The sequence below is a fragment of the Anomaloglossus baeobatrachus genome, chromosome 3, assembly GCF_048569485.1.
Source record: "Anomaloglossus baeobatrachus isolate aAnoBae1 chromosome 3, aAnoBae1.hap1, whole genome shotgun sequence".
Classification (NCBI taxonomy): domain Eukaryota; kingdom Metazoa; phylum Chordata; class Amphibia; order Anura; family Aromobatidae; genus Anomaloglossus; species Anomaloglossus baeobatrachus.
Genome location: NC_134355.1, coordinates 135755097 through 135778454, shown reverse-complemented (window position 1 = coordinate 135778454; position 23358 = coordinate 135755097). Strand labels below are relative to the sequence as shown.

Here is a 23358-nt window from a genome sequence, read left to right as displayed (position 1 = left end):
GGGGAAAGTGCAGGAAAGGTCGGTCCTACCTGCAATCGGCGGCACCGGCCCAGCGATGGATGCGGTGCAGGCAGGGCTCCCTGGCCCTGCCTGTGTACAGCGCTGCTCGTCCAGGAAGGCTCCGGGGGAGAGCGTGCTGAGGCAGGGTAGTGGACATCATGATGGGGGTAGCAGCCCCCTTTCAGGAGAAGGCAGCGTGACAGGGCCCCATCCATTACCCACGCTGCGGAGGTTCCATCCCTGCTGTACTCCCCTGTACGCCCTTTGGGGTGATACCGCAGGGCGAATCAGGGGTGCCCACAAAACAACCTGCCCACACGCGCACCCCCGGGAGTGGTACCACGGGGACGGACGGGGGAGAGGGCCCGAAGTCTCAAGCCCCTGCGACCCTGGGGAGTGGTACTCACAGGGCTGCGGAGGATGAGTGAAGCGAATACCTGCAGAGAAAAAGACGACAGGTATGAGAGTGATGAGCGGCACCGAAATAAAAGAAAAAAGCGCAAAAAACATACATGGCTGAGGGGGGCCGAGACGGCCCACATCAGCCTCCTACGATACTAAGCTAAAAACTGATCTGAGCCCGCCTCCGGCTCGGGGTGTATACTGCTAGGGAGGAGCTAACTTTTTTATGTTTACTTAGTGTAAGCCTCCTAGTGACAGCAGCATAACCCATGGTCCTGTGTCCCCCAATGAAACGATAGAGAAATAAATAATTTAGGGCTAAAGCAGGGGTCTCAAACACGCGGCCCGTCAGGCTGCTTCGTGCGGCCCCCAGGCCCGTGCCCCTGGTCACTATCGCGGCCGGTGCAGGGGCCGCAGCCACTGTCTGCACTTTGTTAGATGAGTGTTTTGCCGGCGCTGCGTTCTCAGAGGCAAGGACTGTGCGCGCGCAGCGCCGGCAAAACAACCATCTGATCTGACATAAATCGCTGCCATAGGCTGTGGCCCCTGCACCGGCCACGATAGTCACCGGGGCACGGCCTGCAGACAGCAAGAAGCAGAGATGAGGAGCCGAGGGAGCGCGGGACAGGTGAGAAGAATGGTGTTTTTTTATTTTTTGTGTATGTGAAGGACGGCACATTAACCCCTTAGCGACCTATGACGTACTGGGTACATCATGGCTCCCTGGTACTTAAGGATCCATGACATACCCAGTACGTCATGGCGAAATCGCAGCCCCGGTTGCTGCGATCGCTGTTTGCATTGCAAATAGCAAATACCTTAGATTCGGGGAGCAGGGGACCTCAGGAGGGGGGGTGTCTCCTCCCCGGACCTAAGGAGGCTGTGATTGGCTGTGCGGCGTTCGTCAGCCAAATCACAGCCACTATAATGTTCCAGCCATTGAAAATGGCTGTAACATTGAAATCCAGCCATTATCAGTGCAGCTGTAGCACCGATCATTGGCTGGAGCTGGGTGACCTCAGTTTCACCCGCCCCCAGCTCTGATTGGAGAGACCGGCCTTGTGACCGATCTGTCCAATCACTGTGGATCTGGGGCCAGAGACCGCCCCCTCAGCTTCACTCAGGAATCTGTGGGTGGAAGCTGAGAACGATCGGTAAATTATCACCTTTCACCCGCCCCACTGCCCCCACCACCCAAGGGACAAGGTGGGCACATGTCTATAGAATAGGGACAAGGTGGGCACATGACTATAGGATGGGGACAAGGTGGGCACATGACTATAGGATGGGGACAAGGTGGGCACATGTCTATAGGATGGGGACAAGGTGGGCACATGACTATAGGATGGGGACAAGGTGGGCACATGTCTATAGGATGGGGACAAGGTGGGCACATGACTATAGCATGGAGACAAGGTGGGCTCATTACTATAGGATGGGGACAAGGTGGGCACATGTCTATAGGATGGGGACAAGGTGGGCACATGACTATAGGATGGGGACAAGGTGGGCACATGTCTATAGGATGGGGACAAGGTGGGCACATTACTATAGGATGGGGACAAGGTGGGCACATGTCTATAGGATGGGGACAAGGTGGGCACATGTCTATAGGATGGGGACATTACTATAGAATAGGGACAAGGTGGGCACATGACTATAGCATGGGGACAAGGTGGGCACATGACTATAGCATGGGGACAAGGTGGGCACATGACTATAGCATGGGGACAAAGTGGGCACATGACTATAGCATGGGGACAAGGTGGGCACATGTCTATAGGATGGGGACAAGGTGGGCACATGACTATAGGATGGGGACAAGTTGGGCACATGACTATAGGATGGGGACAAGGTGGGCACATGACTATAGCATGGAGACAAGGTGGGCACATTACTATAGGATGGGGACAAGGTGGGCACATGTCTATAGGATGGGGACAAGGTGGGCACATGACTATAGCATGGGGACAAGGTGGGCACATGTCTATAGGATGGGGACAAGGTGGGCACATGTCTATAGGATGGGGACAAGGTGGGCACATGTCTATAGCATGGGGACAAGGTGGGCACATGTCTATAGCATGGAGACAAGGTGGGCACATGTCTATAGGATGGGGACAAGGTGGGCACATGTCTATAGGATGGGGACAAGGTGGGCACATGTCTATAGGATGGGGACATTACTATAGAATAGGGACAAGGTGGGCACATGACTATAGCATGGGGACAAGGTGGGCACATGACTATAGCATGGGGACAAGGTGGGCACATGTCTATAGGATGGGGACAAGGTGGGCACATGTCTATAGGATGGGGACAAGGTGGGCACATGTCTATAGGATGGGGACAAGGTGGGCACATGTCTATAGGATGGGGACATTATTATAGAATAGGGACAAGGTGGGCACATGACTATAGCATGGGGACAAGGTGGGCACATGACTATAGCATGGGGACAAGGTGGGCACATGTCTATAGGATGGGGACAAGGTGGGCACATGTCTATAGGATGGGGACAAGGTGGGCACATGTCTATAGGATGGGGACAAGGTGGGCACATGTCTATAGGATGGGGACAAGGTGGGCACATGTCTATAGCATGGGGACAAGGTGGGCACATATCTATAGCATAGGGACAAGGTGGGCACATGTCTATAGCATGGGAACAAGGTGGGCACATTACTATAGGATGGGGACAAGGTGGGCACATGTCTATAGGATGGGGACAAGGTGGGCACATGTCTATAGGATGGGGACAAGGTGGGCACATGTCAATAGGATGGGGATAAGGTGGGCACATGACTATAGGATGGGGACAAGGTGGGCACATGACTATAGGATGGGGGACAAGGTGGGCACATGACTATAGGATGGGGGACAAGGTGGGCACATGACTACAGAATAGGGACAAGGTGGGCACATGACTATAGGATGGGGACAAGGTGGGCACATGTCTATAGGATGGGGACAAGGTGGGCCCATGACTATAGAATAGGGACAAGGTGGGCACATGACTATAGGATGGGGACAAGGTGGGCACATGTCTATAGGATGGGGACAAGGTGGGCACATGACTATAGGATGGGGACAAGGTGGGCACATGACTATAGGATGGGGACATTACAAGGATGGGCATAATACTATTGGATGGGGACATTACTATAGAATAGGGACAAGGCTGTGGTCATTACTATAGCATGGGGACAAGGTGGGCACATTACTATAGGATAGGGAACATTACTAAAGGATGTTGGCCAAAATTTCTATATAGTGATAATTGTAACACTATTAGTTACAAGAAAGGGATAAAATGTAAAAAAAAAAAAAAAATAAGGCATGACTTTTTTTTAACATCAAATTTTTTTTTTTAGATTTAACCAAAGAATGTGCACATTTGTTATAATAAACAAGTGAAAAATGTTGAAAATCAGTCATCCAAAGGTGTGTAAAAAAAATATATATGGTACCAATAAAAATGTCACTTTGTCCTGCAAAGAATGCGGCCCCCCAAATTATTTTTTTCCTCGGTGCGGCCCATACACCCAGCCGAGTTTGAGACCCCTGGGCTAAAGGAACATTTTTTCGGTTAAAAAATATAGCTTTTCATTTTCACAACTCAACGTTATAAAAGTTCTGTGAAGCACCTGTGGGTTCAAGGTGCTCACCACACATTTAGATAAATACCTTGAAGAGTGTAGTTTCCAAAATGTGGGGGACTTGTGGGAGGTTTCCACTGTTTAGGCACATCAGAGGCTCGGCATACGTGACATGGTGTTTGTTAACTATTCCAGCCACTTTTGAGCTCCAAAGAAGGGAATTTTGTTTACTTACCGTAAATTCCTTTTCTTCTAGCTCCAATTGGGAGACCCAGACAGTGGGTGTATAGCTACTGCCTCTGGAGGCCGCACAAAGAACTACACTTAAAAGTGTAAGGCCCCTCCCCTTCTGGCTATACACCCTCCCGTAGGAGTACGGATTCCTCAGTTTTAGTACCAAAGCAAGAAGGAGGAAAGCCAATAACAGTTTCAAAAACAAATTCAATCCGATAACAAGATCGGAGAACTTAAGAAACAACATGAACAACATGTGCACCCGAAAAACGAAACCCTAAGAACAAATAGGGCGGGTGCTGGGTCTCCCAATTGGAGCTAGAAGAAAAGGAATTTACGGTAAGTAAACAAAATTCCCTTCTTCTTTTTCGCTCCTAATTGGGAGACCCAGACAGTGGGACGTCCAAAAGCAGTCCCTGGGTGGGTAAAAAGATACCACATGAACGGGCTGTCAGACAGCCCTTTCCTACAGGTGGGCCACCGCCGCCTGAAGGACCTGTCTACCTAGGCTGGCATCTGCCGAAGCGTAGGTATGCACTTGATAGTGTTTGGTAAACGTGTGCAGACTCGACCAGGTAGCCGCCTGGCACACCTGCTGAGCCGTAGCCTGATGCCGCAATGCCCAGGACGCACCCACGGCTCTGGTAGAATGGGCCTTCAGTCCAGATGGAATCGGAAGCCCAGCAGAACGGTATGTGTGAAGAATTGGTTCCTTGATCCACCGCGCCAGGGTGGATTTGGAAGCTTGCGATCCCTTATGCTGACCAGCGACTAGGACAAAGAGCGCATCAGAACGGCGTAGAGACGCCGTGCGAGAAATGTAAATCCTGAGTGCTCTCACCAGGTCCAACAGATGTAAACCTTTTTCAAATTGGTGAACTGGATGCGGACACAAAGATGGCAAAGTGATATCCTGATTGAGATGAAAGGAAGAAACCACCTTGGGAGAAAACTCTGGAATTGGACGCAGTACTACCTTGTCTTGGTGAAACACCAGGAAGGGAGATTTGCAAGATAACGCCGCTAGCTCGGACACTCTTCGAAGAGACGTGACCGCCACAAGAAAAACTACTTTTTGTGAAAGCCGAGAAAGGGAAACCTCTTTCAAAGGCTCGAAAGGCGGCTTCTGGAGAGCAATGAGAACCTTGTTTAGATCCCAGGGTTCCAATGGCCGTCTGTAAGGAGGAACGATATGACAAACTCCTTGGAGAAACGTGCGTACTTTAGAAAGCCGTGCCAAGCGCTTCTGAAAGAATACGGATAGCGCGGAGACTTGACCCTTAAGAGAGCTAAGCGACAAACCTTTTTCCAACCCAGACTGCAGGAAGGAAAGAAAAATTGGCAATGCAAATGGCCAGGGAGAAAACCCTTGAGCCAAGCACCAAGCTAAGAATATCTTCCACGTCCTGTGATAGATCTTAGCTGAGGATGGTTTTCTAGCCTGTCTCATTGTGGCAACAACTTCATGAGATAAACCTGAGGCCGCTAGGATCCAGGACTCAATGGCCACACAGTCAGGTTCAGGGCCGCAGAATTCAGATGGAAAAACGGCCCTTGAGACAGCAAATCTGGACGGTCTGGTAGTGCCCACGGTTGGCCTACCGTGAGATGCCACAGATCCGGGTACCACGACCTTCTTGGCCAGTCTGGAGCGACGAGAATGGCTCGATGGCAGTCGGACCTGATTTTCCGGAGAACTCTGGGTAACAATGCTAGAGGTGGGAACACATAGGGGAGTCGGAATTGCGACCAATCCTGAACCAAGGCGTCTGCCGCCAGCGCTCGGTGATCGTGAGACCGTGCCATGAAAACTGGGACCTTGTTGTTGTGCCGTGACGCCATCAGATCGACGTCCGGCGTCCCCCAGCGGCAACAGATCTGCTGAAACACGTCCGGGTGAAGGGACCATTCTCCTGCGTCCATGCCCTGGCGACTGAGAAAGTCTGCTTCCCAGTTTTCCACGCCTGGGATGTGAACTGCGGATATGGTGGACGCTTTGCTTTCCACCCACGTCAAAATCCGCCGGACTTCCTGAAAGGCTTGGCGACTGCGTGTTCCCCCTTGGTGGTTGATGTACGCCACCGCCGTGGAATTGTCCGACTGAATCCGAATCTGCTTGCCTTCCAGCCATTGTTGGAAGGCTCGCAGAGCAAGATAGATTGCTCTGATTTCCAGAACATTGATCTGCAGGGTGGACTCTTCCTGAGTCCACGTCCCCTGAGCCCTGTGGTGGAGAAACACCGCTCCCCACCCTGATAGGCTCGCATCCGTCGTGACCACTGCCCAGGACGGGGGAAGGAACGACTTTCCCTGTGACAATGAGGTGGGGAGAAGCCACCAACGCAGAGAGTCCTTGGCAGTCTGAGAGAGGGAGACAGTCCTGTCGAGGGACGTCGATTTCCCATCCCATTGGCGTAGAATGTCCCATTGTAGAGGGCGCAGATGAAACTGCGCGAACGGGACCGCCTCCATTGCTGCTACCATCTTTCCTAGGAAATGCATGAGGCGCCTCAGTGAGTGCGACTGGCTCTGAAGGAGAGATTGCACTCCTGTCCGTAGCGAACACTGCTTGTCCAGTGGAAGCTTCACTATCGCTGAGAGAGTATGAAACTCCATGCCAAGATAAGTCAGAGATTGGGTCGGGGTTAGATGAGACTTTGGAAAGTTGATAATCCACCCGAAACTCTGGAGAGTGTCTAGTGCCACCTTCAGACTGTGTTGGCATGCCTCTTGAGAGGGTGCCTTTATAAGCAGGTCGTCTAGATACGGGATGACCGAGTGACCTTGCGAGTGCAGAACAGCTACTACTGCTGCCATGACCTTGGTGAAGACCCGGGGGGCTGTTGCCAGACCGAAAGGCAACGCTACGAACTGCAGGTGTTCGTCGTGTATGACGAAGCGTAGGAAACGCTGATGCTCTGGCGCAATCGGCACGTGGAGATACGCATCTTTGATATCTATTGATGCTAGAAAATCTCCTTGAGACATTGAGGCTATGACGGAGCGTAGGGATTCCATCCGGAACCTCCTGACTTTTACGTGTCTGTTGAGCAACTTTAGATCCAGGACGGGTCGATACGATCCGTCCTTTTTTGGGACCACAAACAGATTGGAGTAAAAACCGTGACCTTGTTCCTGAAGAGGGACGGAGGTCACCACTCCTTCCGCCTTTAGAGCGGCCACCGCCTGCAACAGAGCATCGGCTCGGTCTGGTGGTGGAGAAGTTCTGAAGAAACGAGTTGGCGGACGAGAACTGAACTCTATCCTGTACCCGTGAGACAGAATATCCCTCACCCAACGGTCTTTGACGCGTGACAGCCAAATGTCGCCAAAGTGGGAAAGCCTCCCACCGACCGAGGGTGTGGGAATCGGAGACTGCAAGTCAGGAGGACGCCGTCTTGGCAACGGTTCCTCCGGCTGTCCTTTTTGGGCGTGACTGAGACCTCCAAGAATCTGAGCGTCTCTGGTCTTTTTGAGTCTTCTTTGACGAGGCGAATTGGGACCTGCCCGGTCCTCGAAAGGACCGATAACCAGACTGACCCTTCCTCTGTTGGGGTTTGTTTTGTCTGTGTTGCGGTAAGGATGAGTCCTTACCCTTGGAGTGTTTGATGATTTCATCCAAACGCTCTCCAAACAATCGGTCACGAGAAAAAGGCAAATTGGTTAAGCACTTCTTGGAATGAGAATCTGCCTTCCAATGTCTCAACCACAGGGCCCTACGCAAAACAACGGAGTTGGCTGACGCCACTGCCGTGCGGCTTGTAGCGTCAAGAACAGCATTAATCGCGTACGACGCGAATGCCGCCATTTGCGAGGTCAATGGTGCTACCTGCGGGGCAACTGCACGTGTGACTGAGTCGACTTGCACAAGCCCGGCTGAGATAGCTTGGAGTGCCCATACGGCAGCAAAAGATGGCGCTAACGACGCTCCAATCGCTTCATAGATGGATTTCAGCCAGAGCTCCATCTGCCTGTCAGTGGCATCTTTAAGTGCCGCTCCATCTTCAACTGCAACCAAGGATCTAGCTGCAAGCCTGGAAATTGGAGGATCCACTTTTGGACACTGGGTCCAACCCTTGACCACCTCAGGGGGAAAAGGATAGCGTGTATCTTTAAGCCGTTTAGAAAAACGCCTTTCCGGATAAGCGTGGGGTTTCTGGATTGCGTCTCTAAAGTCAGCGTGGTCCAGAAAAGTGCTTAATGTACGCTTAGGATATCTGAAATGGATTCTCTCGTGCTGCGAAGCTGACTCCTCTACAAGAGGAGCTGGTGGGGAAATATTTAACATCTTATTGATGGACGCTATAAGATCATTAACTATGGCGTCACCATCTGGTGTATCTAGATTGAGAGCGGTCCCAGGATCAGAATCCTGATCAGTTACGTCCGCCTCATCACCCATAGATTCATCTCGCTGGGATCCTGACCATTGAGATGAATGTGAAGGCTCCTCATAGCGAGCCCGCTTAGGTTGCCTGGGGCCATCGTCCGAGTCAGAGTCTTCACCCTGAGGTGTATGTGCCCGTCCCGGAGCTTGGAGGTAATTCAGCTGAGGGGGACCAGGGGGCAATGATTGCACAGTGTCCGTGGCCTGAAGTACAGGCCTAGCTCGCAATGTGTCAAGAATTTGTGACATAGTGAGAGACATTCTGTCAGCAAAAGCTGTAAACTCAGTTCCTGTCACCTGGACAGCATTCACAGGTGGTACACCCTGGGTCACGTCCAGCAGAGGTCCCGACTGTGCAAGTGCCGCAGGGGCCGAGCACTGCACACAATGGGGGTCAGTGGAGCCTGCCGGTAGAAAAGTCCCACATGCGGTACAGGAAGCATATAATGTCTGTGCCTTGGCACCCTTGCGTTTTGTGGACGACATGCTGTTGGCTCTCTGCAATGTGAGAGAGTTTATAGCCAAAGGGCGACCAGCGCTATGCAGTACAAAGTATTTGCAGGAACAAAATACTAAGATTACTACTGGCACAAGAGGGGGTGAGCCCTGAGGGCTGCTTACCGCCCGCTGAATAGCGGGTAAGAGGCGCAGAATTCCTTGTCTGGGTCTCCCCGGCTCCCCTCTGCAGCTCAGCGTGTCAGCAGGAATGGCTGCCGGCGTCTGTGGAGAGGGGCGGTCCGTGGGAGTTCCCAAACAAAAGTGCGGGAAACAGTGTCCCCTCTGTGCCTATTGTGAGGGCTGGAGTATGTAAAAACGACTCCAGCCCTCAGCGCTGATGCACTGACCAGCGTCCCGCCCCTCTCCTGACTGGCAGGTCTGGGGGCGGGAACGAACGGAACCAGGCCGCAAAAGCCGGGGACTCGAGTTATCAGCGCGGCCGCCGTAAAAGCGCGGCCCGCGCTGAAGTCCCCGGCGCACCACAAGTGCCAGCCGCGCCGCAGTCCCAGCGGCCGGCGCGACCGTTTCCCAAAAGTGTGCCTGCTTCAGCGAAGCTGAATGAGGCCATGGCACAAGCGCCGCAGCGCTGATGTCCCCGGCGCACTACAACACCCAGCATGCTGCGGTGTGAGCGCCAAATGCACGGGGACACAGAGTACCTTGAGGAAGCAGGGCCATGTCCCTGATGTACTCCGCTCCATCCAGCATCTTCTCCAGGGGCTGTAGATGGAGCACGGTCTCAGTGCCTGGAGACCAGTAAATCCCACTTCACCCAGAGCCCTGTAAAAAGGGATGGGGAAGGAATCAGCATGTGGGCTCCAGCCGCCGTACCCGCAATGGGTACCTCAACCTTACAAACACCTCCGACATACAGTGGGGTGAGAAGGGAGCATGCTGGGAGCCCTGTATGGGCCCTCTTTTCTTCCATCCGACATAGTCAGCAGCTGCTGCTGACTAAAAACAATGGAGCTATGCGTGCGTGTCTGACCTCCTTCGCACAAAGCTAAAACTGAGGAATCCGTACTCCTACGGGAGGGTGTATAGCCAGAAGGGGAGGGGCCTTACACTTTTAAGTGTAGTTCTTTGTGCGGCCTCCAGAGGCAGTAGCTATACACCCACTGTCTGGGTCTCCCAATTAGGAGCGAAAAAGAAATATTCAAACAGCACTCCTTACCATCCGAGCCCTGCCGTACGCCCAAACAGTAGATTTACACCACATATGGGGTATCCGTGTACTCAGGAGAAATTGCACAACAAATTGAATGATTCATTTTCTCCCGTTACCCTTATACAAATTTTAATTTTTTTCCTTCCATATTGCTTTAGTTCCTGTGAAGCATCTAAAATTTGTCCTTATCAGGAAAGTGAAAACAGGCTAGTGGGTGAAAGGTTCAAAGGGTTAATTAAAATTGGTTATGCATTAAAATTGTTACTCCATAAAACCCATGTAAAATATCCACTTACTCTGGCAAGTGAGGAGGTCCTCTGCGTTCATCCACAAACCTAGAATCCAAGCAGTTATTTCTTTGGCAAAACTCATTGAAGAATCCAACATAGTTTTGATCTACCTACATTGAAAAATGAATGCAATTATAAAATAATTCTGACAACTACGTGATTCTGTAAAATACATGTGCGTATGAATTTGTGTGTATGTATAAAAACCTAAGATTTTCTAAATTTATGCTGGGAGAAAATTGTGCTCTTTGAAACCTGAAGCTCACTAAACCCACTAACCTACAATGCACTATTGTGAAATGGATAAAGTTTACTAATATTTGCGTGGATGTGTGGGATATTTGACAAAACTGAAAGGTGTTGCACCACGACACATACTGCTGTTAAAATCTCCTAAAAAGGTATAAATGTTTAAAAGGAAATCGGTCAGGTCTAATAATGCTACTAACCTGCAGATCTAGTGTTAATCTGCATGTTTGTAGAGTTATGGAGGTGCTGAAAGTGTGGCACCCTGGAGAAAATGAATTGTATTTCTCCAGGGAGCCACTTGCAGAGGTGTGATATTATGGAGGTACTGAAAGTGTGGCACCCAGGAGAAAATTAATTTTATTTCTCCAGAACCTACTGGCAAAGGTATTATGTTTATCATAAAAGCCACAGCAAACTACACTTACTTAAAATGTATACTTTGTTACTGTTTGTGGGCTTTTTCTATTTGCTGTGGTAAGAAAGAAAAGGAGAAGCTCCTGGTGATGTGCTAGAGCATCTATATGCAGGCACTTAAAAATATTCCTGCGCAAACCATGAGATCCAGCTGCCTGAGATGGAGTCATCCTCCCACAAGGCTGAGGTTGCCATTTGAAAGGGAGGTGGAACAGCACATGCCAGGCCACTAGAAGAGGGAGTAAGATGGGTGGACATAGTGGCCAGTAACACCAACGCCATGCTATACATCAATCTTGTAAATGGGGCTTACATTTTAAGACATTTAGCTCCTTAGTGACCACGAATACCTTTTTTTACTATCCTGAGATGTAAGAGAAAAGGCATCCTCATGGCGAGAGAAAATGCCGCAGCTGTCAGCTATACACTATAGCTCACAACCTGCTGCATCAGAAAAAAAATCGGTGTTGGCAGAGACGATGGCAGTACAACTCCTTAGATGCTGCTGTCAAAAATAAATATGGCATCTAAATGGTTAACAGATTGTGGGGACGCCATCTTTAACCCTATCGGCACCCTGAGATCATGATTGTGTTGTTCTGATGGTCACATGGCCAAATAATGGACTCCGAGTCTGCCAGTTATAGTGACCTGTTCAGAAGTTAGCAACTTTTAGGTGGCAAAAAATATTTTTTCTTACTTGTCATCCCACTTTGCATTATTTTCTGAAAAGTAGCTGAAGCGTTAACCCCTTCACGACCATGGACGGAAAGATCCGTCATGGTGCCCTGGGCCTTAACGACCAAGGACGGATCTTTCCGTCATGGCGGAATCGCGGCACCGGAGCCTCCGGTGACTACAATCGGTTAACACAAACCGCAGACTCGGGGAGGAGGGGACCTGTTCCTGACCTCAGGAGGGCTGGTGCCTCCTCCCCGGACCTACGGAGGCTGTGATTGGCTGACGAACGCCGCTCAACCAATCACAGCCACTGTAATGTTCCAGCCATTTAAAGTGACTGAAACATTGAAATCCAGCCCTGACCAGTGCAGCTGTAGCACAGGCCATTGGCTGGAGCTGGGTGACCTCACTGGATCACCCTCCCCCAGCTCCAGTAGCTCTGATTGGAGAGATCGGCCTTGTGACCGATCTCTCCAATCACAGTGGACCTGTTGCCGGTGACCGCCCCCATCACCTTCACTTCCCTGCAGCACGCCAGCACAGTGAGTGTACACAGTGCAATGGCAGGGCGACAAGCTCCGGTCCCATGCTGTTATGAGACTGGAGCATGGAACCCGGAAGTTGCCGCGCTGCCATTCCACTGTATGAAACCGGCGAAACGCCTCCCGATCCGCCGCCGCCCTCCATCTTCCACAGTGCCACCGCTCCCCTCGTGATCGGTGCCCACCCCCTCACCTCCGTGATGTGCTGCGCGCTCCCTGTCCTACGTTATGTGCTGCCGGCCCCTCCCCCTCGTGATCGGTGCCCTCCCCCTCTCCTCCGTTATGTGCTGCGCGCTCCCTCTCCTCCTCCATCTGCCACAGTGCCACCGCTCCCCCGATCTGCTGCCCGGCCCCTACCCCTCGTGATCAGTGCCCGCCCCCTCTCCTCCGTTATGTGCTGCTCGCCCCCTCCCCTACGTGATGTGCTGCACGCTCCCCCCACCTCTCACCCCCGTGGTCGGCTACCCGCCCCCTCCCCTGTCACCGTGATCTGTGCTCCCTCACCTGTCACCCCTGTGATCTGTGCTCCCTCCCCTGTCACCCTCGTGATCTGTGCTCCCTCCCCTGTCACCCCCGTGATCTGTGCTCCCTCCCCTGTCACCCCCGTGATCTGTGCTCCCTCCCCTGTCACCCTCGTGATCTGTGCTCCCTCCCCTGTCACCCCCGTGATCTGTGCTCCCTCACCTGTCACCCCCGTGATGTGTGCTCCCTCACCTGTCACCCCCGTGATGTGTGCTCCCTCACCTCTCACCGCCGTGATCTGTGCTCCCTCACCTGTCACCCCCGTGATGTGTGCTCCCTCACCTGTAACCCCCGTGATGTGTGCTCCCTCACCTGTAACCCCCGTGATCTGTGCTCCCTCACCTGTCACCCCCGTGATGTGTGCTCCCTCACCTGTCACCCCCGTGATGTGTGCTCCCTCACCTGTCACCCCCTTGATGTGTGCTCCCTCACCTGTCACCGCCGTGATCTGTGCTCCCTCACCTGTCACCCCCGTGATCTGTGCTCCCTCACCTGTCATCCCCGTGATCTGTGCTCCCTCACCTGTCACCCCCGTGATCTGCTGTCCGCTCTCCCTCCACCTCTCACCCCCGTGATCTGCGCTCTTCTCACCTGTCTCCCCCGTGATCTGCGCTCCCTCACCTCTCACCCCCGTGATCTGTGCTCTGCTCACCTGTCTCCCCCGTGATCTGCGCTGCGCTCCCCCTCCCACCTCTCACCCTCCCCGATCTGCTGCCTCCTTCATCTCCTGTGATCCTGCTGCCTAGATCCATCCTGTAGGGTAACTATCCCCAATCAAACCTCCCACTCCCCTTCCCTCCCATCCCCCCTTCCCCCCATCCTCTGCCGCTCCTGCATCCACTGCGCCCTCTCCCATCCGCCCCCACCCTATCCCAGCCGCCGCCGTCTCACATTCACAGATGCTCCCTTTATATGCCGCTGCCCCCCCCCCCATCTGCCGCCCCCCAATCTGCTGCTGTTCTGATCCATCCTGTAAGTATTGTTCGTGGCTCTTTTCTAACTATCCCAATCGCATCTCCCACTCCCTCTCCCCCCCCCTCCTCCCCCACCTGCTTGCCGCCAAGTGCTGATCAGCTACATGATTGGCTGATCAGGTACGTAATTGTTGCTCTAGTTTTTGCTTTTTTTGTGCACCCCAAATAAAAAAAACAAAACAAAACATGTACAATTAGGTACCTGATCAGCAATCGTCCTGCAGTCGTACTCAACTTTGGACAGGACTTCTTTTTTCCATCCCACCTAGTCCCCCCTCCTTTTTTGCAGAACATTTGTGCGTGCGCCCTATTTTTTTTTCTATGCCATGGGGGTCTAGTTTCCAAAATGGGGTCACATGTGGGGGAGCTCCACTCTTTTGGCACCTCAGGGGGTCTCCAAACACAACATGGAATACGCTAATTATCCCAGACAATTTTGCGTTTGAAAAGTCAAATGACGCTCCTTGCATTCTGAGCCCTGCTGTGCACCCAAACATTTGATTTCCACCACATATGAGGTGTCTGTGTACTCAGGAGAAATTGCACAATACATTTTATGGTGCAATTTTTCCTGATAGCCTTGTGAAAAAAAAGCTACCTGGTTGAAGTAACAATTTTGTGGTTAAAACAATTTTCTTTTATTTTCACGGCTCAACTCTATTAACTTTTGTGAAGCCCCCAGAGGTTCAAAGTGCTCAATAAACATCTAGATAAATTCCATGAGGGGTCTAGTTTCCAAAATGGGGTCACATGTGGGGGAGCACCACTGTTTCGGCACCCCAGGGAGTCTCCAAACACAACATGGAATACGCTAATTATCCCAGACAATTTTGCGTTTGAAACGTCAAATGATGCTCCTTGCATTCTGAGCCCTGCTGTGCGCCCAAACATTTGATTTCCATGACATATGAGATGTCTGTGTACTCAGGAGAAATTGTACAATACATTTTATGGTGCAATTTTTCCTGATACCCTTGTGAAAAAAAAAGCTACCTGGTTGAAGTAACAATTTTGTGGTAAAAAAAGATTTTTTTATTTGCACGGCTCAACTCTATTAACTTTTGTGAAGCCCCCAGAGGTTCAAAGTGCTCAATAAACATCTAGACAAATGCCATGAGGTGTCTAGTTTCCAAAATGGGGTCACATGTGGGTGAGCTCCACTGTTTCGGCACCTCAGGGGCTCTCCAAACGCAACATGGTGCGGCTAACGATTCTAGCTAATTTTCTGTTCAAAAAGTCAAATGACGCTCCTTCCCTTCCGAGTCCTGCCGTGCGCCCAAACAGTGTTTTTTCGCCACATATGAGGTATCTGCGTGCTCAGAAGAAATTGCCCAACAAATTTTGGGGGTTCATTGAATCCTGCTACCCTTGTGAATATACAATATTTGAGGCTAAATTAACATTTTTGTTGCAAAAAGTAAAATGTTCATTTTTTCCTTCCACATTGCTTTAGTTACTGTAAAGCACTTGAAGGGTTAATAACCTTCTTGAATGTGGTCTTGAGTAGCCTGAGGGGTGCCGTTTTTGGAATGGTGTCACTTTTTGGGTGTTCTGTGTCATGTAGACCTCTCAAAATCACTTCAAATGTGATGTGGTCCCTAAAAAATGTAGCTTTGTAAATTTTGTTGTAAAAATGAGAAATTGCTCATAAACTTTGAACCCCTATAACTTCCTTACATTTTTTTTTTCCCCAAATTGTTCTGATGTAAAGTAGACATGTGGGAAATGTTATTTATTAATTATTTTGTGTCATATGTCTCGTTGGTTTTAGAGCATAAAAATTAAAAAAGTTTGAAAATTACAAAATTTTCGTGAAATTTCCGTTTTTTTCACAAAGAAACGCAAAAAATATTGGCCTTAATTTACCACTAACATGAAGCCCAATATGACACAAGAAAACAATCTCAGAATCACCGGGATCCGTTGAAGCGTTCCAGAGTTACAACCTCATAAAGTGACACTGGTCAAAATTGCAAAAAATGTCCTGGTCTTTAGGGTCAAAATAGGCTTGGGGCTGAAGGGGTTAATAAAGTACCTGACAGCAGTATTTAATACATTGAGGGGGGCTATTTTTAAAATGGTAATACTCTGGGAGTTTTCCAAAGTCACTTCAAAACTGAATAGGCTCCTAAAAAAAATAATGTTTTGTAAATTTCTTTGAAAAAAATAAAATATTGCTGCTACATCTTTTAAACCTTCGAACATCCTAACAACATAAAAGAACATTTAATAGATGCTGCTGATGTATAAGATAGGAGGTAAATGTTATTAACTTTTTTGTGTGGTGTAACTATCTTGGTTAAAGGGATCATTAATCAAAGTTTAAAGGGTTTGTCCACAACTTGGACAACCCCTACTCATTCCCCTTGTTCGCCCCCGTAAAAAATAAATAAGCCTTATACTCAAATCTGGTGCAGCCGTGGTTCCAGCATTAACTAAAGCACTGTTATGACATGACAGCCCCGCGACCAATCAGCACTCGGCATTTCTCTCCCCGGCTTCGGACATTTGAGCAGGAAGTCAGCACACCGCTCACATCCTGCTCAAATATCTGAAGGAGGAGAGACAGACGCTCATTGGTTGAGGGGTTCGCATGTTATAACAATGCCACATGGGTCCCCACAATGCGGCTTTAGACATTGCGGGAACCGTGGCAGCACTGGAGGGGACTAAAGGCTTATTCATTTTTACGGGGCAAACAAGGGAAATAAGTAGGGGTTGTCTAAGACAAATTTAGAATTTTTGACAAATTCTGATATTTAAAAAAAAATAAATTAATGCAAAACACATTGACCTAAACTTACCATTAAGTAAAAAGCGTCACAAAAAAACCCAAACAATCTCAAAATCACTGCACTATGCTAAAGCATTCCAGAGTTATTGCCACAAAAAGAGATGTGTCAGATTTGAAAAATTTGGCCTGGTCACTAAAGAGTATAAAAAAAAAAAGTATTCATTTACAAAAAATCTTCAGTATCAACTAAATGTTAGATGGTGATAAAACCACTTTAATGACTGCCATGATATGAATGCTGGGAAATGTAAAACACCTTAAAGCCTCTACAGTATAGACAGTATACTAATCGCAGCCAAAGCCGCCAATATCGGATCACTCAGCCAACAGGCTAATATACATTGAGGCCCCCTGACTCTCTGACAGGTAAGGTTCTTGATGAGATAAGCTGCCACCATACGATTGTCAGCGACTCGCTTGTAGACCTCAGAGAAACACTCAGCAATGTGAGAGCTCCTGTATATAGAGAAGTTGGAAGATATAGCTGCTGGTCAAACAATCATCCTTTGGCCAATAGCTAAAGGCCGCTTTACACGCTGCGACATCGCTAAAGCGATGTCGTTGGGGTCACGGAATTCGTGACGCACATCCGGCCGCATTAGCGATGTCGCTGAGTGTGCACCTACGTGCGATCAGAAATCGGCGCAAACGCGTGGAAAATCGCTAATCGCTGACATGCTACCCTATTCCCAATTATCGTTGCTGCTGCAGGTACGATGTTGTTCTTCGTTCCTGCGGCAGCACACATCGCTACGTGTGACACCGCAGGAACGAGGAACATCTCCTTACCTGCGGCCGCCGGCAATGAGGAAGGAAGGAGGTGGGCGGGATGTTCGTCCCGCTCATCTCCGCCCCTCCGCTTCGATTGGGTGGCCGCTTAGTGACGTCACTGTGACGCCAAACGAACTGCGCCCTTAGAAAGGTCACAGCGACATCGCTAGGCAGGTAAGTAGTGTGACGGGTCCGCGCAATTTTGTGCGCCACGGGCAGCGATTTGCCCGTGACGCACAAACGATGGGGGCGGGTACGCACGCTAGCGATCTCGCTAGCGAGATTGCAGCGTGTAAAGTGGCTTTAACTGTCCAGGACCACTAAGTCAGGGGCAGAGGGATAATTTGACAAGTAGGCGCACTACAATGTTTCCAAGAAAATTTCTGGATGATCTGAGGAAAAAAAAAGCTGAAGTGGAAATAATTTGCATTTGTTGGGATAATGAAATGAAATTAATTTTATTATATTATGAAAAGTAAATCTTAATGTAAAAACAGATTAATGATAAAAAAAAAAGTATAAAACAATGTGTAGTTAAAAATATGGTGTCATACCACAATGTTGCTGGCAGCTCCATTAAGTAATGATGGACTAGCTTCAGCTCTGGGAAAACAAATAGAAATAAATTGCATTAACCACAATATTTTCATTACAAAGATAAAAAAAAAACCAAACACTGTGTAACAACAAAACTGCTTACTACCTTCCAAAAGTGAAAATATAAATTAACAGGACGTAAAATGTCGCATGTAGTGTACCAGTAAGGAGAGCCTGGTAGATCCACCGGGATCCCCATCACTACTATAGCGTTATGGGTGCACTTTTCGTTAATATGAAGTGTCTTAAGTGCCATACTGACACTGCAAAATTACTTTATCCATATGAATATTAGCCAATATTAGCCTGGTATGGCATCTGTTCCTCCATACTAGTTGGCCCTAGGCGTGATTGACAGCTTGCATTACGGTCTTACCATTATGCAGGCTATATGATAAAGGAGGTTTTACAAGCCTACATGATAAAATTACATTTGTCACACACCACAGCATTAGCAAGTTACATAAAACGCCAATTCATGTTATATTATTATTATAGCGCCATTTATTCCATGGCGCTTTACATGTGAAAAAGGGTATACATAAAAACAAGTCCAACAATCATGAACAATACAAAGCACAGACTGGTATAGGAGGAGAGAGGACCCTGCCCGTGAGGGTTCACAGTCTACAAGGGATGGGGGAGGATACAGTATATAGGGGCAGAGCTGATCATGCAGTGGTATAGTGGACTGCGGGTTAATGCAGGTTGTAGGCTTATCAGAAGAGATAGGTCTTCAGGTTCCTTTGAAGGTTTCCATAGTAGGTGAGAGTCCAATATGTTGTGGCAGAGCATTCCAGAGTATGGGGGAGGCTAGAGAGAAATCTTGTATGCAATTGTGGGAGGAGGAGAAAAAAGGGGAGTACAGAAGATCTTGTGAGGATCTGAGATTGCATACAGGTAGGTACCGGGAGACTAGGTAACAGATGTAAGGAGGAGACAGATTGTGGATGCCTTACTATGTCATGGTTAGGATTTTAAACTGGAGTCTTTGGGCAATGGGAAGTCAGTGAAGGGATTGGCAGAGTGGAGAGGCTGGGGAATAGCAAGGGAGAGGTGGATTAATCAGGCGGTAGAGTTTAAAATAGATTGCAGGGGTGTAAGAGTGTTAGAAGGGAGGCCAGAGAGAAGAAGGTTGCAGTAGTCGAGGCGGGAGATGATGAGGACATGCACTAATGTTTTTGCAGATTCTTGATTAAGGAATGTATGAATCTGGGATATATTTTTGATTTGGAGTTGGCAGGAGGTGAAGAGGGCTTGGATGTGTGGCTTGAAGGATAGAGCAAGGGTCAAGGGTTACCCCAAGGTAACGAGCTTGCAGGACTGGGGATAGTGAGCAGCCATTGAACTTGATGGATAGGTTTTTTTGGGGGGTTGAATGAGGAGGAGGAAAGATAATGAATTCCATTTTGTCCATGCTGCACTGCATGCTGCTTGTTTTAGAAATCAAGCAGAGAAAAAGGATGAAATAGATAGACATTGTGGGATTCTCGTTAGTAATGAGGCGATATCAGGTCCAGAGAGGTAGATCTGTGTATCATCAGCATAGAGATAATACTCAAAGGTGTAGATGGAAAAGAGAAGGGGTCCAAGAACGGAACCTTGGGGGACACCGACAGATAGGGAGCGAGATGAGGAAGTGGGAGACACTGAAAGTTCGGTGGGTTAGGTATGAGGAGATCCAAGATAGGGCCAAGTCTGTGATGCCCAGAGATGAGAGAATCTGTACTAGGAGGGAATGGTCGGTCCATTGTGTCAAAGGTAGAGGACAGGTCTAGGAGGAGGAAGACAGAGCAGTGTAATTTGGATTTGGCGGTTAGTAGGTCATTGGTGACATTAGTTAGGGCAGTTTCAGTGGAATGATGCAGTTGGAAGCCAGATTGTAGCAGTCAAAGAGGGAGCAGGAGGAGAGGTGGGAGGACAGTTCAAGATGGACATGTTGTAGTAGTTTTGAGGCGTAGGGGAGAAGTGTTATGTAGCGATAACTAGACACAGTGGATGAGTCAAAGGTGAACTTTTTGAGGATCGGTGTGATGAAATCATGTTTAAAGCATGAAGGGAATATACCAGTTGTTAGTGATAGGTTGAAGAGATAGGTTTGGGTTGGGATGAATACTGCAGTGAGATTGGGGATGAGGTGGGATGGGAGCGGGTCAAGTGCACAGAAGGTGAGATGTGATCTTGAGAGTAGAGTAGAAAGATGATCTTCTGTCATGGTAGAGAAGCTGGATTTGGAGGAAGAGGGCTGAGTAGTTATGAGAAGGGGCTGTGGGCCAAAGCTTACGCTGATTGTTGTCAATTTTCTCCTTGAAGAAGGAGGAAAAATCTTCAGCTGAAATGAGAGGAGAACAAGGTGGAGCCGGGGGCTGGAGGAGAGAGTTGTAAGTGTTGAATAGCTGTTTAAGGTTGTGAGAGCTGGAGGATATGAGAGATGAGAAGTAGTTTTGTTTTGCAGCATTGAGTGTGGACTTGAAAGTGGTAGGAGACTAATGAAGTGCTCAATAGAATGAGACCTCTTCCATCTGCGCTCAGCAACCCTGGAAGCCCTTCTCAGTTCTTTATTTATATTAAAGAGCTCTGCACCCATACCACTATAGTAGTGGTGGGGACATTCTAGGGCAGTGATGGCGAACCTATGGCACGCGTGCCACCAGGGGCACGCTGAACCTATTCTGCTGGCACGCGTGCTGTCGTCCGATCCTGCAGCTTTGATCTGCTGGTGCAGTCGCGCCGGCAGATCAAATCTGTGTTGGAGCGGAGGAGACACTTCTCCTCGCTATCGCTCTTACACTCCTCCTCTCCCAGGCTGCAGGTGTGTTGCCTAGGAGACGGAGGAGCGTCAGTGAGCGGCGCCGGCGTCGTCTGCTGGCCGCATGGGAACTGAGGACCCAGCAGCGCGCAGCGGGGGAGCGTGTGCAGGTAAGTTGTGTGTTGCTTTTTTTAAACATTTTTTATAACTCCTGTGCGGCTGTGCCAAGGTGGGGATGGGGGGGCAGCGCCAGCATGGGGTGGGGGAACGCACATGGCAGCATGGGGTGGGGGAATGCACATGGCAGCATGGGGTGGGGGTGGGGGAACACACATGGCAGCGTGGGGTGGGGGAACGCACATGGCAGCGTGGGGGAGGGGGAACGCACATGCCAGCATGGGGTGGGGGAGGGGGAACGCACATGCCAGCATGGGGTGGGGGAGGGGGAACGCACATGCCAGCGTGGGGTGGGGGTGGGGGAACGCACATGCCAGCGTGGGGTGGGGGAACGCACATGCCAGCGTGGGGTGGGGGACCACACATGCCAGCGTGGGGTGGGGGAACACACATGCCAGCGTGGGGTGGGGGAACACACATGTCAGCATGGGGGGGGAACACACATGCCAGCATGGGGGGAATGACATGCATGCCAGGATGGGGGGGAAACATGCTTGCCAGCATGGGGGGGGTGACATGCATGCCAGGATGGGGGGGAAACATGCTTGCCAGGATGGGGGGGAAACATGCTTGCCAGGATGGGGAACAATGCATGCCAGGATGGGGAAACATGCATGCCAGGATGGGGAAAACATGCATGCCAGGATGGGGGGGAAACATGCATTTCAGGATGGGGGTAAACATGCATGCCAGGATGGGGAACAATGCATGCCAGGATGGGGGGGGAAACATGCATGCCAGGATGGGGAAAACATGCATGCCAGGATGGGGAAAACATGCATACCAGGATGGGGAAAACATGCATGCCAGGATGGAGGAAACATGCATGCCAGGATGGGGAAAACATGCATGCCAGGATGGGAAAACATGCATGCCAGGATGGAGGAAACATGCATGTCAGGATGGAGGAAACATGCATGCCAGGATGGGGGGGAAACATGCATGCCAGGATGGGGGGGAAACATGCATGCCAGGATGGGGAAAACATGCATGCCAGGATGGGGAAAGAATACATGCCAGGATGGAGGAAACATGCATGCCAGGATGGAGGAAACATGCATGCCAGGATGGAGGAAACATGCATGCCAGGATGGAGGAAACATGCATGCCAGGATAGAGGAAACATGCCACGATAGGGTACATTTACCAGGAAGGGGTACATTTACCTGGATGGGGGTAAATTAACCAGGATTGGGAACATTTACCAGGAATGGGGTACATGCCGGGATGGGGGAACATTTACAAGGATGGGCAATATGTCAGGATGGGGTACATTTAACTGCATGGGGGAACATGCCAGAGTGGAGGACATTTACCAGGATGGAGGACATTTACCAGGATGGAGGACATTTACCAGGATGGAGCCGTGATGGGGACAAATATACCAGAATGTAGGAAATATATGTAAGGATGGGGGACATGTTTACCAGGAAGTGGCCGAGGAAAGGGGACATAACTACACAATGAAGGGGGAGGGGAGCCACTCCTACATCTTTATGGGATTTCAGGATGTTCAGACTTTGAAATGTAGATGTGGATTACAGGGTGACATCTGATTGCATTCCAGGCTAAAATCTCTGTCTAATATGCTGCAATTTTTTTCCAGAAAGATTAACTGCTGGGTCTGGAAAGGGTAGGGGCTCAGCTCCAATGTGTGGTAAGCATGAGCTTGATGCCCCCTGCTGAAGAGAAGACTGCAAAGGTAAGATTACAATCAATTCTTTATATAATAGGATTGGTTGGCACTTCGGAAAAAAAATTGGGTTTAGGGCTACAGTTTGGGCACTCGGCCTGTAAAAGGTTCGCCATGACTGTTCTAGGGGATCTGAAAAGTTCCCCTTCATTGAGAAGATCATGAAGAGAAATAATGCACTATTATCAAAATTACTGATTAAAAGCAAAAGTAAATAACATGAGGTAATAATTAATCTTAAACTAAACTACATACAGATTACCAGAAATTGTCTGCTTTACAGCCTACATTTATTTTTTAATAATTTCACATTTCTTATATGGAGACAACATATTCTGCAGATCTGCAGCCAAACTTCACGAAATAGGTGATAACATACTGATCAATAGGGGTCCGAACCCTGGGACTCCGACCAATCCCAAAAACGGGGCTCTGGGACAATCTGAATGAATTGGTAGCCAGGCATACTCCATTCCAATCCATTAATTCTCCATGTGACTGGAGGAAAAGCTGAATGCTCTACTCTTACATCTCCGTCAGTCCCATAGAGAATAAATGGATCAGAGGTGCATATGTCTGGCCGCTACGCCATTCACACGAGGCTGTGCAGAGGTCAA

General features: G+C 49.5%; 1 protein-coding gene across 1 annotated transcript in view; it reads right to left on the bottom strand.

Moving 5' to 3' along the window:
* Positions 1-23358, bottom strand: part of LOC142297186 (interferon-induced, double-stranded RNA-activated protein kinase-like) — a 211261-nt gene that overhangs the window by 154930 nt on the left and 32973 nt on the right. Inside the window, exons 5-6 of the mRNA XM_075341454.1 lie at positions 18080-18128; positions 10585-10688 (exon numbers count right to left, since the gene is read on the bottom strand). Coding sequence (XP_075197569.1) covers positions 10585-10688; positions 18080-18128 — 153 coding nt within the window. The remainder of the gene's footprint in view (positions 1-10584; positions 10689-18079; positions 18129-23358) is intronic.